This window comes from Oncorhynchus masou, chromosome 16, assembly GCF_036934945.1.
Source record: "Oncorhynchus masou masou isolate Uvic2021 chromosome 16, UVic_Omas_1.1, whole genome shotgun sequence".
Taxonomy (NCBI): domain Eukaryota; kingdom Metazoa; phylum Chordata; class Actinopteri; order Salmoniformes; family Salmonidae; genus Oncorhynchus; species Oncorhynchus masou.
Genome location: NC_088227.1, coordinates 20,259,448 through 20,274,689, shown reverse-complemented (window position 1 = coordinate 20,274,689; position 15,242 = coordinate 20,259,448). Strand labels below are relative to the sequence as shown.

At 47.5% G+C, this 15,242-nt stretch overlaps 1 protein-coding gene across 2 annotated transcripts in view; it reads right to left on the bottom strand.

The window, feature by feature from the left end:
• Window positions 1-15,242, bottom strand: part of LOC135557632 (mitochondrial peptide methionine sulfoxide reductase-like) — a 105,609-nt gene that overhangs the window by 23,925 nt on the left and 66,442 nt on the right. For both annotated transcript variants that reach the window (XM_064991097.1, XM_064991095.1), the window contains 2 exons: window positions 14,469-14,573; window positions 2,706-2,812 (listed from right to left, as the gene is read on the bottom strand). In XM_064991097.1, the coding sequence (XP_064847169.1) occupies window positions 2,706-2,812; window positions 14,469-14,573 (212 nt within the window). The remainder of the gene's footprint in view (window positions 1-2,705; window positions 2,813-14,468; window positions 14,574-15,242) is intronic.

Here is a 15,242-nt window from a genome sequence, read left to right as displayed (position 1 = left end):
GTAAATACAACCCATATTTAATGCTTATTTATTTCCCCTTGTGTACTTTAACCATTTGTACATTGTTACAACACTCCCATATCCATCCCATATGCTGCACTTCCTCCTCCACCTCCACTTCCTCCTCCACCTCCTCCACGTCCTCCTCTTCCCTGGGAGTGTGCTCCCTATTGCACCGGCTTTCCCAGACAACTCAACTACGGCCTGACGACACCTAGCCAGCTCTACACCCTGGGAAGCAGCATTGGGCTCTGTTAGCCTGATGAATAGCCCAATGGGGGTCAGGTACTGTAGAAAAGGAGGGAATGGAGTGATGGGGTAGACAAACTGAGAGAAAATGTGTGTGTTGGCAGCAACTAAACATACGCTTGTTTCTATTGAAGAAACATATAAAGCGTTGAAAATTTAACTACTTAACGTTCATACCGTTCATAACTAACCAGAAACCACATGTAGTGTTTAGTTCCAAGCTTATTTCAGTCACGTCCATGTCTCAACTCAACTGTGTCTGCTCTGTGCCTCCCGAGTGGCGCAGTGGTCTAAGGCACTGCATCGCAGTGCTAGCTGTGCCACTAGAGATTCTAGATTCGAGTCCAGGCGCTGTCACAGCCTGCCGCGACCGGGAGACCCATGGGACGGCGCACAATTGGCCCAGCGTTGTCCGGGTTATAGGAGGGCTTGGCCGGCAGGGATGCCCTTGTCCCATCGCGTACTAGTGACTCCTGTGGCGGGCCGGGCGCATTACACACTGACACGGTCGCCAGGTTTACGGTGTTTCCTCTGACACATCGGTGCGGCTAGCTTCCGGGCTAAGTGGGCATTGTGTCATTTGGTTGGGTTGTGTTTCGTGGGACGCACAGCTCTCGACCTTCGCCTCTCAAGACTGTAACTACCAATTGGATACCACGAAATTAGGGAGAAAATGGGTTTAAAAAAAATCAAAACTGTCTGCTCTGCTCTGTTCTGCCGATTAAGAGGTGGAGCATTGCTCATCCAGACGAACTCGACGAGTCTTTCTCTCATCTTTGCACAAAAGACAGTACAGCAGCCCTTCATCTGTATCCAGCAGCTCAACAATAGAACAACCGTGAAGGTATCCAGACATTCAAGGTCATCTCATCAACAATCTCCAGTGAGATTCAACTGTCAATAGATGCAAGGACACGTCTTTCTCCATCTCAGAGACTAACATCATATGGCTTACATAGAACACCTCCGCTCCCATAAGGAACAAAGGACAGAGAAGAAGGGCCAGCGAAATGGAGAGCGAGGCGAGGGCGGAAAGCAGGCGAGAGAAAGGATAGAGGATACAGAATTAATCAAGACGAGAGAGAAGAGCAGTAAGGTTGTAGAGAGAAGATAGAAAGAGAGAGAGAGAAGAGCAATGAGGTTGTAGAGAGAAGAGAGAGAGAGAGAGAGAGAGAGAGAGAGAGAAGAGCAGTGAGGTTGTAGAGAGAAGATAGAAAGAGAGAGAAGAGCAGTAAGGTTGTAGAGAGAAGAGAGAGAGAGAGAGAGAGAGAGAGAGAGAGAGAGAGAAGAGCAGTAAGGTTGTAGAGAGAATATAGAAAGAGAGAGATAGAGAAGAGCAGTAAGGTTGTAGAGAGAAGATAGAAAGAGAGAGAAGAGCAGTAAGGTTGTAGAGAGAAGATAGAGAGAGAGAAGATAGAAAGAGAGAGAGAAGAGCAGTAAGGTTGTAGAGAGAAGATAGAAGGAGAGAGAGAGGAGCAGTAAGGTTGTAGAGAGAGAGAGAGGGAGAGAGAGAAGAGCAGTAAGGTTGTAGAGAGAAGATAGAAAGGGAGAGAAGATAGAAAGAGAGAGAGAAGAGCAGTAAGGTTGTAGAGAGAAGATAGAAAGAGAGAGAAGATAGAAAGAGAGAGAGAGGAGCAGTAAGGTTGTAGAGAGAAGATAGAAGGAGAGAGTGAGGAGCAGTAAGGTTGTAGAGAGAGAGAGGGAGAGAGAGAGAGAGAGAGAAGAGCAGTAGGGTTGTAGAGAGAAGATAGAAAGAGAGAGAAGGTAGAAAGAGAGAGAGAGGAGCAGTAAGGTTGTAGAGAGAGAGAGAGGGATAGAGAGAGAGAAGAGCAGTAAGGTTGTAGAGAGAAGATAGAAAGAGAGAGAAGATAGAAAGAGAGAGAGAGGAGCAGTAAGGTTGTAGAGAGAAGACAGAAAGAAAGAGAAGGAGAGAGTAACAGCAGAAAGAAACCAATGTAGTTCCACTGTAAGCTTGGATGTATTCTCTCTCAGTCTCTCCATTGTTCTGGAAGCCATGCATGCAGCAGTGTTGCAGAGGGTGGGGTCTTAGCGCGGCAAAGCTGCTCCACATAGCTTTCCCCAAAGAGATTCTGCTGTACCTCCCCACCCGTTCTCTCCTCTCACTGGGGGAATCAGCTGCAGCATGCCATCCCTCTCAATTAAACATATGCATTGTAGGCTGCCTGGCTCCATGCATGTTCTCTGTACGGTGATGGGCTTTGAACCTTGACTGATTCTCTCTGGAGAGATGGGTGTGTTGCAGCAAGCTTTTAATGTGACTGGTGACTGATGCAGCCTAAAAGCCTTGTTGGCTGGTACAATGTGTTCTGGTCTGGGTACTGAATGTGATTTATTTGGGGGAAATAGATTTTCTTCCACACCAAGCTTTTGTTTCTATAACATCTCTAGAGAACTGATTATTGAGTTGATGTGACTCCCACACACAGACATGTTACCTTCTGATAGTCATCTTTGGAGGCCAGAGCCTGTTCAAGCTGCTCCTGTGTGTATGTGTAGATGGCTGATCGATAGGTCGCTCCTACGTCGTTGCCCTGACGCATTCCTGACAATGAGAGAGAACACAATGTTGGGTAACTTTAAGAGAAGTTACTGGACTAAAGACAGTATATTTCACTCAATATAGAGTAAGACATAAAAGAAGGACAAATCCAACAGACAAAGAGAGACACACACACACATACACACACACACACACACACACAGAAACACAGGGTTACAAGGTACTCTAAGTTAACAAAAGTTTACTTCCATATAATTTCTTCTAAACATCTAAACCATCCTGTCCATCCACCAACTTACCAGCATACTATGTTTACTTTGTTTGCTCTGACAGTCTTACGAAACAAACTCACAATCAACCCTGTTTGTCTGTCTGGGGAAAACAACCTGGAGACGAGACCAGACCGACTGCGGTGTAATTTCAATCAAAGCACAGTTCACCTTGATGCAGATGTAGAACATGATACAGCTACTGCCTGCCTGCCTGTCTGCCTGCCTGCCTGCCTGCCTGCCTGTCTGTCTGTCTGTTTGTCTGTCTGTCTGTCTGTCTGTCTGTCTGCCTGCCTGCCTGCCTGTCTGCCTGTCTGTCTGTCTGTCTGTCTGCCTGCCTGTCTGCCTGCCTGCCTGTCTGTCTGTCTGTCTGTCTGTCTGTCTGTCTGTCTGCCTGCCTGTCTGTCTGCCTGCATGTCTGTCTGCCTGCCTGTATGTCTGCCTGCCTGCCTGCCTGTCTGCCTGCCTGCCTGCCTGCCTGCCTGCCTGCCTGTCTGTCTGTCTGCCTGCCTGCCTGCCTGCCTCTGTGTAATTATTATGTTGCTGGAAGCGGAGTGGCGTGTGAGCCGTGCAGGCAGACAGTGAATCACACTGATTTTGTTCCCTGACAAAAAGCTCCCATTCAAACACGCAATCATTGGCTAGGTGTTAGAGGACACAGTGAAAATGTCTTATAGGTTGAAGACAAACCATTTTGTCATACTGTTGAGAGTAGCCTCATGTTACGATCACATGGAATATGACAGTGAGTCTTACAGTAAGGGAATAAGAAGATTAACCTTATCTAGCATCACTGGGCCTGTGAGCAGAACTTCAGAGAATGCTTGACCTTAGTCGCTATCTTGACCTTTCTGAATAGTATACCCATATTGCATCCATACCACAGGTACATACACTACATGTCCAAAAGTATGTGGACACCTGCTTGTCGGTGACTTCATTCCAAAATCATGGGCATTAACATGGAGTTGGTCAGGCCTTTGCTGCTATTACAGTCTCCACTCTTTTTGGGACCATGAAAAACAGGTCCAGACCATTATTCCTTCTCCACCAAACTTTACAGTTGGCACTATGCATTTGGGCAGGTAATGTTCTACTGGTATCAAACCAAACCCAGATTCGTCCGTCGGACTGCCAGATGGTGAAGCGTGATTCATCACTCCAGAGAACACATTTCCACTGCTCCAGGATCCAATGGGCGCCAAGCTTTACACCCCTCCAGCCGACTCTTTGCATTGCGCATGGCGTTATCTTAGGCTTGTGTGCGGCTGCTCGGCCATGGAACCCATTTCATGAAGCTCCTGACGAACAGTTATTGTGCTGAAGTTGCATCCAGAGGCAGTTTTAAACTTGGTAGTGAGTGTTGCAACCGAGGAGAGACAATTTTTACGCGCTTCGGCGCTCAGAGGTCCCTTCTGTGAACTTGTGTGGCCTACCACATCGCGGCTGAGTTGTTGTTGCTCCTAGACATTTCCACTTCACAATAACATCACTTACAGGTCACCGGAGAAGCAGGGCAGAAGTTTGACAAACTGACTTTGTGGCGTCCTATGACGGTGCCATGTTGAAAGCCACTGAGCTCTTCAGTAAGGCCATTGTACTGCCAATGTTTGTCTATGGAGATTGCATGGCTGTGTGCTCGAATTTATACACCTGTCAGCAACGGGTGTGGCTGAACTAGCCGAATAAGGGGTGTCCACATACTTTTGTATACTGTATATAGTGTAGGTAATATATGAAGGATGCATACAGTGCCTTGCGAAAGTATTCGGCCCCCTTGAACTTTGCGACCTTTTGCCAAATTTCAGGCTTCTAACATAAATATATAAAACTGTATTTTTTGTGAAGAATCAACAACAAGTGGAACACAATCATGAAGTGGAACGACATTTATTGGATATTTCAAACTTTTTTAACAAATCAAAAACTGAAAAATTGGGCGTGCAAAATTATTCAGCCCCCTTAAGTTAATACTTTGTAGCGCCACCTTTTGCTGCGATTACAGCTGTAAGTCGCTTGGGGTATGTCTCTATCAGTTTTGCACATCGAGAGACTGAAATTTTTTCACATTCCTCCTTGCAAAACAGCTCGAGCTCAGTGAGGTTGGATGGAGAGCATTTGTGAACAGCAGTTTTCAGTTCTTTCCACAGATTCTCGATTGGATTCAGGTCTGGACTTTGACTTGGCCATTCTAACACCTGGATATGTTTATTTTTGAACCATTCCATTGTAGATTTTGCTTTATGCTTTGGATCATTGTCTTGTTGGAAGACACATCTCCGTCCCAGTCTCAGATCTTTTGCAGACTCCATCAGGTTTTCTTCCAGAATGGTCCTGTATTTGGCTCCATCCATCTTCCCATCAATTTTAACCATCTTCCCTGTCCCTGCTGAAGAAAAGCAGGCCCAAACCATGATGCTGCCACCACCATGTTTGACAGTGGGGATGGTGTGTTGTGGTTGATGAGCTGTGTTGCTTTTACGACAAACATAACGTTTTGCATTGTTGCCAAAAAGTTCAATTTTGGTTTCATCTGACCAGAGCACCTTCTTCCACATGTTTGGTGTGTCTCCCAGGTGGCTTGTGGCAAACTTTAAACAACACTTTTTATGGATATCTTTAAGAAATGGCTTTCTTCTTGCCACTCTTCCATAAAACCCAGATTTGTGCAATATACGACTGATTGTTGTCCTATGGACAGAGTCTCCCACGTCAGCTGTAGATCTCTGCAGTTCATCCAGAGTGATCATGGGCCTCTTGGCTGCATCTCTGATCAGTCTTCTCCTTGTATGAGCTGAAAGTTTAGAGGGACGGCCAGGTCTTGGTAGATTTGCAGTGGTCTGATACTCCTTCCATTTCAATATTATCGCTTGCACAGTGCTCCTTGGGATGTTTAAAGCTTGGGAAATCTTTTTGTATCCAAATCCAGCTTTAAACTTCTTCACAACAGTATCTCGGACCTGCCTGGTGTGTTCCTTGTTCTTCATGATGCTCTCTGCGCTTTTAACGGACCTCTGAGACTATCACAGTGCAGGTGCATTTATACGGAGACTTGATTACACACAGGTGGATTGTATTTATCATCATTAGTCATTTAGGTCAACATTGGATCATTCAGAGATCCTCACTGAACTTCTGGAGAGAGTTTGCTGCACTGAAAGTAAAGGGGCTGAATAATTTTGCACGCCCAATTTTTCAGTTTTTGATTTGTTAAAAAGGTTTGAAATATCCAATAAATGTCATTCCACTTCATGATTGTGTCCCACTTGTTGTTGATTCTTCACAAAGAAATACAGTTTTATATCTTTATGTTTGAAGCCTGAAATGTGGCAAAAGGTTGCAAAGTTCAAGGGGGCCGAATACTTTCGCAAGGCACTGTATAAACTCAGCAAAGAAAGAAACGTCCTCTCACTGTCAACTACGTTTATTTTCAGCAAACTTAACATGTGTAAATATTTGTATGAACATAACCAGATTCAACAACTGAGACATAAACTGAACAAGTTCCACAGACATTTGACTAACAGAAATGGAATAATGTGTCCCTAAGCAAAGGGGGGGGGGGTCAAAATCAAAAGTAACAGTCAGATTTGCCAGTTATTGCTGTGAGATGTTAACTCACTCTTCCACCAAGGCACCTGTAAGTTTCCAGACATTTCTGGGGGGATGGCCCTAGCCTTCACCCCCCGATCCAACAGGTCCCAGACGTGCTGAATGGGAATGAGATCCAGGCTCTTCACTGGCCATGGCAGAACACTGACATTCCTGTCTTGCATGAAATCACGCACAGAAGAGCAGTATTGCTGGTGGCATTGTCATGCTGGAGGGTCATGTCAGGATGAGCCTGCAGGAAGGGTACCACATGAGGAAGGAGGATGTTTTCCCTGTAACGCACAGCGTTGAAATTGTCTGCAATGACAACAAGCTCAGTCCGATGATGCTGTGACACACCGCCCCAGACCATGACGGACCCTCCACCTCGAAATCTATCCCACTCGAGTACAAGCCTCGGTGTAACGCTCATTCCTTCAACGATAAACGCAATTCTGGTGAGACAAACCGCGACTCGTCAGTGAAGAGCACTTTTTGTCAGTCCTGTCTGGTCCAGTGACGGTGGGTTTGTGCCCATAGCCAACGTTGTTGCCAGTGATGTATCTTCTTATCCACTATGTGTCATAGTGTGTGTATCTCCTTATCCACTACGTGTCATAGTGTGTGTATCTTCTTATCCACTACGTGTCATAGTGTGTGTATCTTCTTATCCACTATGTGTCATAGTGTGTGTATCTTCTTATCCACTGTGTGTCATAGTGTGTGTATCTTCTTATCCACTATGTGTCATAGTGTGTGTATCTTCTTATCCACTATGTGTCATAGTGTATGTATCTTCTTATCCACTATGTGTCATAGTGTGTGTATCTTCTTATCCACTATGTGTCATAGTGTGTGTATCTTCTTATCCACTATGTGTCATAGTGTGTGTATCTTCTTATCCACTGTGTGTCATAGTGTGTGTATCTTCTTATCCACTATGTGTCATAGTGTGTGTATCTTCTTATCCACTATGTGTCATTGTGTGTGTATCTTCTTATCCACTGTGTGTCATAGTGTGTGTATCTTCTTATCCACTATGTGTCATAGTGTGTGTATCTTCTTATCCACTATGTGTCATAGTGTGTGTATCTTCTTATCCATTGTCTGTCATAGTATAGTATGTGTATCTTCTTATCCACTGTGTGTCATAGTGGGTGTATCTTCTTATCCACTATGTGTCATAGTGTGTGTATCTTCTTATCCACTATGTGTCATAGTGTGTGTATCTTCTTATCCACTGTGTGTCATAGTGTGTGTATCTTCTTATCCACTATGTGTCATAGTGTGTGTATTTTCTTATCCACTATGTGTCATAGTGTGTGTATCTTCTTATCCACTATGTGTCATAGTGTGTGTATCTTCTTATCCACTGTGTGTCATAGTGTGTGTATCTTCTTATCCACTGTGTGTCATAGTGTGTGTATCTCCGTATCCACTATGTGTCATAGTGTGTCATGTCTTGTTATGTCTGTTCCTGTCCTTTCTCTTCACTCTGTCTCTCTCTGCTGGTCTTTTTAGGTTACCTTCTCTGTCTCTCATTCTTCAGCTGTTCTACATCTCCCCTAACTAGCTCATTCACTCTTTCCCACCTGTTCTCTTGTCCCCCTCTGATTAGGTCTCTATTTCTCTCTCTGTTCCTGCTACTTTCAGTGTCTGATTCTTGTTTGTGTTTTTGATGCCAGAAGCAAGCTGTCGTCTCGTTTGCTTCCACCTTGTCCTATCCTGTCGGAGTCTGCCTGGCAGGTGCATCCTGCACTATACTAACGTTCTTTTTTGTTCCATTGACAACGTTGGAGGAGGATTTATGCCATTCCTGTTTTTCATTAAAGAACTCTGTTTTCTGTTAAAACCGCTTTTGGGTCTTCACTCAAGTACATAACAGAAGAATCAGACCAAGAATGGACCCAGCGGCTCCGGACCCTTTTCACTCCGCCATCGAGATCCAGGGAGCGATGCTAGGCAGACACGAGGAGGAATTGTCTGCTGCTCGACATGCCGTTGAGACCCTGGCCGTCCAAGTCTCCGACCTCACAAGACAGGTTCACCAACTCCACCTCGATCCACCGCCCACTTCCAGGGTTTCCGAGTCTCCGGAGCCCAGGATCAACAACCCGCCGTGTTACTCTGGGGAGCCCACTGAGTGCCGCTCATTCCTCACTCAGTGTGATGTGGTGTTCTCTCTCCAGCCCAACACTTACTCCAGGAGCGCAGCCCGCATCGCCTACGCCATTTCTCTCCTTACCGGACGGGCGCGTGAGTGGGGCACGGCAATCTGGGAGGCGAGGGCTGAGTGTATTAACCAGTATCAGGACTTTAAGGAGGAGATGATACGGGTTTTTGACCGTTCTGTTTTTGGGGAGGAGGCTTCCAGGGCCCCGTCTTCCCTATGTCAGGGGAATCGATCCATAACGGATTATTCTATTGAGTTTCGCACTCTCGCTGCCTCTAGTGACTGGAACGAGCCGGCTTTGCTCGCTCGTTTTCTGGAGGGTCTCCTCGTCGAGGTTAAGGATGAGATCCTCTCCCGGGAGGTTCCTTCCAGTCTGGACTCCTTAATAGCTCTCGCTATTCGCATAGAGCGACGGTTTGATCTTCGTCGCCGAGCTCGTGGAAAGGAGCTCGCGTTCTCCGTTGCTCCCCTCCCCACATCACTGCCACCTGCCGCATCACTGCCACCCTCCTCCGCCGGCTCGGATGCTGAGCCTATGCAGCTGGGGGGTATCCGCATCTCGGCCAAGGAGAAGGAACGGAGAATCACCAATCGCCTCTGTCTCTACTGCGGCTCCGCTGGTCATTTTGTCACCTCATGTCCAGTAAAAGCCAGAGCTCATCAGTAAGAGGAGGGCTACTGGTGAGCGCAACTACTCAGGCCTCTCCTTCTGGATCACGCACTACCTTCCCGGTCCATCTCCGCTGGCCCGGTTCATCTGCTTCCTGCAGTGCCTTGATAGACTCTGGGGCGGAGGGCTGTTTTATGGACGAGACCTGGGCTCGGGAACATGACATTCCTCTCAGACAGTTAGGGGAGCCCACGGCCTTGTTCGCTTTAGATGGTAGTTCTCTCCCCAAGATTCAGCGTGAGACGCTGCCTTTAACCCTCACTGTCTCTGGTAATCATAGCGAAGCCATTTCTTTTTTAATTTTTCGTTCACCTTTTACACCTGTTGTTTTGGGTCATCCCTGGCTAGTGCGCCATAACCCTTCTATTAATTGGTCTAGTAATACTATCCTATCCTGGAATGTTTCTTGTCATGTGACCTGTTTAATGTCTGCTATCCCTCCTGTTTCCTCTGTCTCTTCTTCACAGGAGGAGCCTGGCGATTTGACAGGGGTGCCGGAGGAGTATCACGATCTGCGCACGGTGTTCAGTCGTTCCAAGGCCACTTCTCTCCCTCCACACCGGTCGTATGACTGTAGTATTGATCTCCTTCCGGGAACTACTCCCCCGGGGTAGATTATACTCTCTGTCGGCTCCCGAACGTAAGGCTCTCGAGGATTATTTGTCGGTTTCGCTCGACGCCGGTACCATAGTCTCCTCCTCCTCTCCCGCCGGAGCAGGGTTTTTTTTTGTTCAGAAGAAGGACGGGTCCCTGCGCCCATGCGTGGATTATCGAGGGCTGAATGACATAACAGTTAAGAATCGTTATCCGCTTCCTCTTATGTCTTCAGCCTTCGAGATCCTGCAGGGAGCCAGGTTTTTCACCAAATTGGACCTTCGTAACGCCTACCATCTCGTGCGCATCAGGGAGGGGGACGAGTGGAAGACGGCGTTTAACACTCCGTTAGGGCACTTTGAATACCGGGTTCTTCCTTTCGGCCTCGTTAACGCTCCAGCTGTCTTTCAGGCACTAGTTAACGACGTCCTGAGAGACATGCTGAACATTTTTGTTTTCGTTTACATGGACGATATCCTGATTTTTTCACCGTCTCTCTCGATTCATGTTCAGCACGTGCGACGCGTCCTCCAGCGCCTTTTGGAGAACTGTCTTTATGTGAAGGCTGAGAAGTGCACTTTTCATGCCGCCTCTGTCCCTTTTCTCGGTTCCGTTATTTCCGCTGAGGGCATTAAGATGGATCCCGCTAAGGTCCAGGCTGTCATTGATTGGCCCGTTCCTAAGTCACGCGTCGAGCTGCAGCGCTTTCTGGGCTTCGCTAATTTCTATCGTCGTTTCATCCGTAATTTCGGTCAGGTGGCAGCTCCCCTCACAGCCCTTACTTCTGTTAAGACGTGCTTTAAGTGGTCCGTTTCCGCCCAGGGAGCTTTTGATCTTCTTAAGAATCGTTTTACATCCGCACCTATTCTTGTTACACTTGACATCTCTAGTCAGTTTGTTGTTGAGGTTGACGCGTCAGAGGTGGGCGTGGGAGCCATTCTTTCTCAGCGCTCTCTCTCTGACGGCAAGGTCCATCCTTGCGCGTTTTTCTCTCATCGCTTATCGCCGTCAGAACGTAACTATGATGTTGGTAATCGCGAACTGCTCGCCATCCGCTTAGCCCTAGGCGAATGGCGACAGTGGTTGGAGGGGGCGACCGTTCCTTTTGTCGTTTGGACTGACCATAGGAACCTTGAGTACATCCGTTCAGCCAAACGACTTAATGCGCGTCAGGCTCGTTGGGCTCTGTTTTTCGCTCGTTTCGAGTTTGTTATTTCTTATCGTCCGGGCTCAAAGAACACCAAGCCTGATGCTTTATCTCGTCTCTTCAGTTCTTCTGAGGTCTCCACCGACTCCGAGGGGATTCTCCCTGAGGGGCGTGTTGTCGGGTTGACTGTCTGGGGAATTGAGAGGCAGGTAAAGCAAGCACTCGCTCACACTCCGTCGCCGCGAGCTTGTCCTAGGAACCTTCTGTTCGTTCCCGTTCCTACTCGTCCGGCCGTTCTTCAGTGGGCCCACTCTGCCAAGTTAGCCGGCCACCCCGGCGTTCGGGGTACGCTCGCTTCCATTCGCCAGCGTTTCTGGTGGCCCACTCGGGAACGTGACGCGCGTCGATTTGTCGCCGCTTGTTCGGTCTGCGCGCAGACTAAATCTGGGAACTCTCCTCCTGCCGGCCGTCTCAGACCGCTTCCCATTCCCTCTCGACCGTGGTCTCACATCGCTTTAGATTTTATCACCGGACTGCCTTCATCAGCGGGGAAGACAGTTATTCTTACGGTTGTCGATAGATTCTCTAAGGCGGCTCATTTCATTCCTCTCGCTAAGCTCCCTTCTGCTAAGGAGACGGCTCAGATCATTATCGAGAATGTTTTCCGAATTCATGGCCTTCCGTCTGACGTCGTTTCCGACAGAGGCCCGCAGTTCACGTCTCAATTTTGGTGGGAGTTTTGCCGTTTGATTGGGGCTTCCGTCAGTCTCTCGTCCGGCTTTCATCCCCAGTCTAACGGTCAAGCCGAACGGGCCAATCAGACTGTTGGTCGCATTTTACGCAGTCTTTCTTTTCGTAACCCTGCGTCTTGGTCAGAACAGCTCCCCTGGGCAGAGTACGCCCACAACTCGCTTCCCTCGTCTGCTACCGGTCTATCTCCTTTTCAGAGTAGCCTCGGGTACCAGCCTCCGCTGTTCTCATCTCAGCTCGCCGAGTCCTGCGTCCCCTCCGCTCAGGCTTTTGTCCAGCGTTGCGAGCGCACCTGGAAGGGGGTCAGGTCGGCACTTTGCCGTAATAGGGCGCAGACTGTGAGGGCCGCTAATAAGCGTAGGACCAAGAGTCCTAGATATTGTTGCGGTCAGAGAGTATGGCTCTCCACTCAGAACCTTCCCCTTAAGACAGCTTCTCGCAAGTTGGCCCCGCGGTTCATTGGTCCGTTCCGTATTTCTCAGGTCATTAATCCTGTCGCAGTGCGACTTCTTCTCCCGCGCTATCTTCGTCGCGTTCACCCGGTCTTCCATGTCTCCTGTGTTAAGCCCGTTCTTCGCGCCCCCGCTCGTCCCTCCCCCCCCATCCTTGTCGAGGCGCACCCATCTACAGGGTTCGTAAGATTTTGGACATGCGCCCTCGGGGCCGTGGTCATCAGTACCTAGTGGATTGGGAGGGGTACGGTCCTGAGGAGAGGAGTTGGGTTCCCTCTCGGGACGTGCTGGACCGTTCGCTGATCGATGATTTCCTCCGTTGCCGCCAGGTTTCCTCCTCGAGTGCGCCAGGAGGCGCTCGGTGAGTGGGGGGTACTGTCATGTCTTGTTATGTCTGTTCCTGTCCTTTCTCTTCACTCTGTCTCTCTCTGCTGGTCTTTTTAGGTTACCTTCTCTGTCTCTCATTCTTCAGCTGTTCTACATCTTCCCTAACTAGCTCATTCACTCTTTCCCACCTGTTCTCTCTTCCCCCTCTGATTAGGTCTCTATTTCTCTCTCTGTTCCTGCTACTTTCAGTGTCTGATTCTTGTTTGTGTTTTTGATGCCAGAAGCAAGCTGTCGTCTCGTTTGCTTCCACCTTGTCCTATCCTGTCGGAGTCTGCCTGGCAGGTGCATCCTGCACTATACTAACGTTCTTTTTTGTTCCATTGACAACGTTGGAGGAGGATTTATGCCATTCCTGTTTTTCATTAAAGAACTCTGTTTTCTGTTAAAACCGCTTTTGGGTCTTCACTCAAGTACATAACATAGTGTGTGTATCTTCTTATCCACTGTGTGTCATAGTGTGTGTATCTCCGTATCCACTATGTGTCATAGTGTGTGTATCTTCTTATCCACTATGTGTCATAGTGTGTGTATCTTCTTATCCACTATGTGTCATAGTGTGTGTATCTTCTTATCCACTGTGTGTCATAGTGTGTGTATCTTCTTATCCACTGTGTGTCATAGTGTGTGTATCTCCGTATCCACTATGTGTCATAGTGTGTGTATCTTCTTATCCACTGTGTGTCATAGTGTGTGTATCTTCTTATCCACTATGTGTCATAGTGTGTGTATCTTCTTATCCACTATGTGTCATAGTGTGTGTATCTTCTTATCCACTGTGTGTCATAGTGTGTGTATCTTCTTATCCACTATGTGTCATAGTGTGTGTATCTCCGTATCCACTATGTGTCATAGTGTGTGTATCTTCTTATCCACTGTGTGTCATAGTGTGTGTATCTTCTTATCCACTGTGTGTCATAGTGTGTGTATCTTCTTATCCACTGTGTGTCATAGTGTGTGTATCTCCGTATCCACTATGTGTCATAGTGTGTGTATCTTCTTATCCACTGTGTGTCATAGTGTGTGTATCTTCTTATCCACTGTGTGTCATAGTGTGTGTATCTCCGTATCCACTATGTGTCATAGTGTGTGTATCTTCTTATCCACTATGTGTCATAGTGTGTGTATCTTCTTATCCACTATGTGTCATAGTGTGTGTATCTTCTTATCCACTGTGTGTCATAGTTTGCATCTAAGGTTGCGCCTGACAGCTGAGTTGATGTGGGGAGGGGTCAGAGTTAACACAGAGCCAGATTTCTCTGGGCTTGTGTGTCGCCTGTGGACTCACACAGGGTCAATAAGGGTGAAATGAAACACACACTCATTGGGAGGTTACACACTGCAGGCACTTCTCTTGGTAGAGAGTGACCCTCCCTCCCTTATTTCACAGAGCCCTGATTGCAACCACTCAACATGGCAGACTCATATTCCTGTTACAGATATAGCTCAAGGCAGAGGGAAGGCAGTAGCCCCCACTGGAACAAGCTATGCCAGAAATGGCTTTGGAAACGCTGCAGTTGGATGTGTGTGGATGGAGGGAGTAGGTTTAATATAGCACTCTTATCCAGAGCGACTTACACTTTCTTACTGGTCCCCCGTGGGAATTGAACCCACGACCCTGGTGTTTCAAGCGCCATGCGCTACCATCGGAGACACAAGGGACCTTACCTTGAGTTGGGTTGTGGCTCTCCCAGAACACCTTGAGCAGTTTAGAGAAGCTGGTCTTCTCTGGCTCCCAGACCACCCGCACCACCTCAGTATGGCCTGTCCTACCTGAGAGAGACAACAGAAGACAGGAGAAATGGCGGCGTTAGGAGATATAGGCCGTTGCCCCTATCCACTGGTCCAGGAGCAGATATTTACTTATCCTTCTGATTAAGGTTAGGATTGGGGTATGATAATCTGATTCTAGATCTGTGGATACATAACATTGAGAGTTCCTCCACTCCTCAGATACAGTGAATGTTAACTGAGAGTGAATGCTGTTCTCCAGTACACCAGTGAGCTGGATCAGATCTGAATGTTTAAACCAAGCAGAGAGCCCCTCTGTCCCAGAGCTCTGGAGGGAGGAGTGTCCTCCAATCACGCAAGCTGGACACCGAGTTTGGGACACGCTTGATTGGATAGAGCTGTTAGGAGAACTCTCTTTCACTCTACCAGAGGGACATCCACAAAGGTTAACATCTCAATATGAGGTGAGAAGACAGAGTAAAACCATGTTTAATAAAGAAGTGCTCTTCAATTCCCAATTCAAGACATTTCTAGTGAGATGAGTTTATTCCACTGAGATGGGTGTTTAATATCACCTCATAAGGCTGTGTTCCCCACTATCTGCAGCACATCCACAGCTGGGATATTAAAAAAATGATAAGAACTAACCTGTAGGGTCACTCTCATTACAGACTGGCGCTACAGAGGAACTGTACAATAAACCTGATGGAA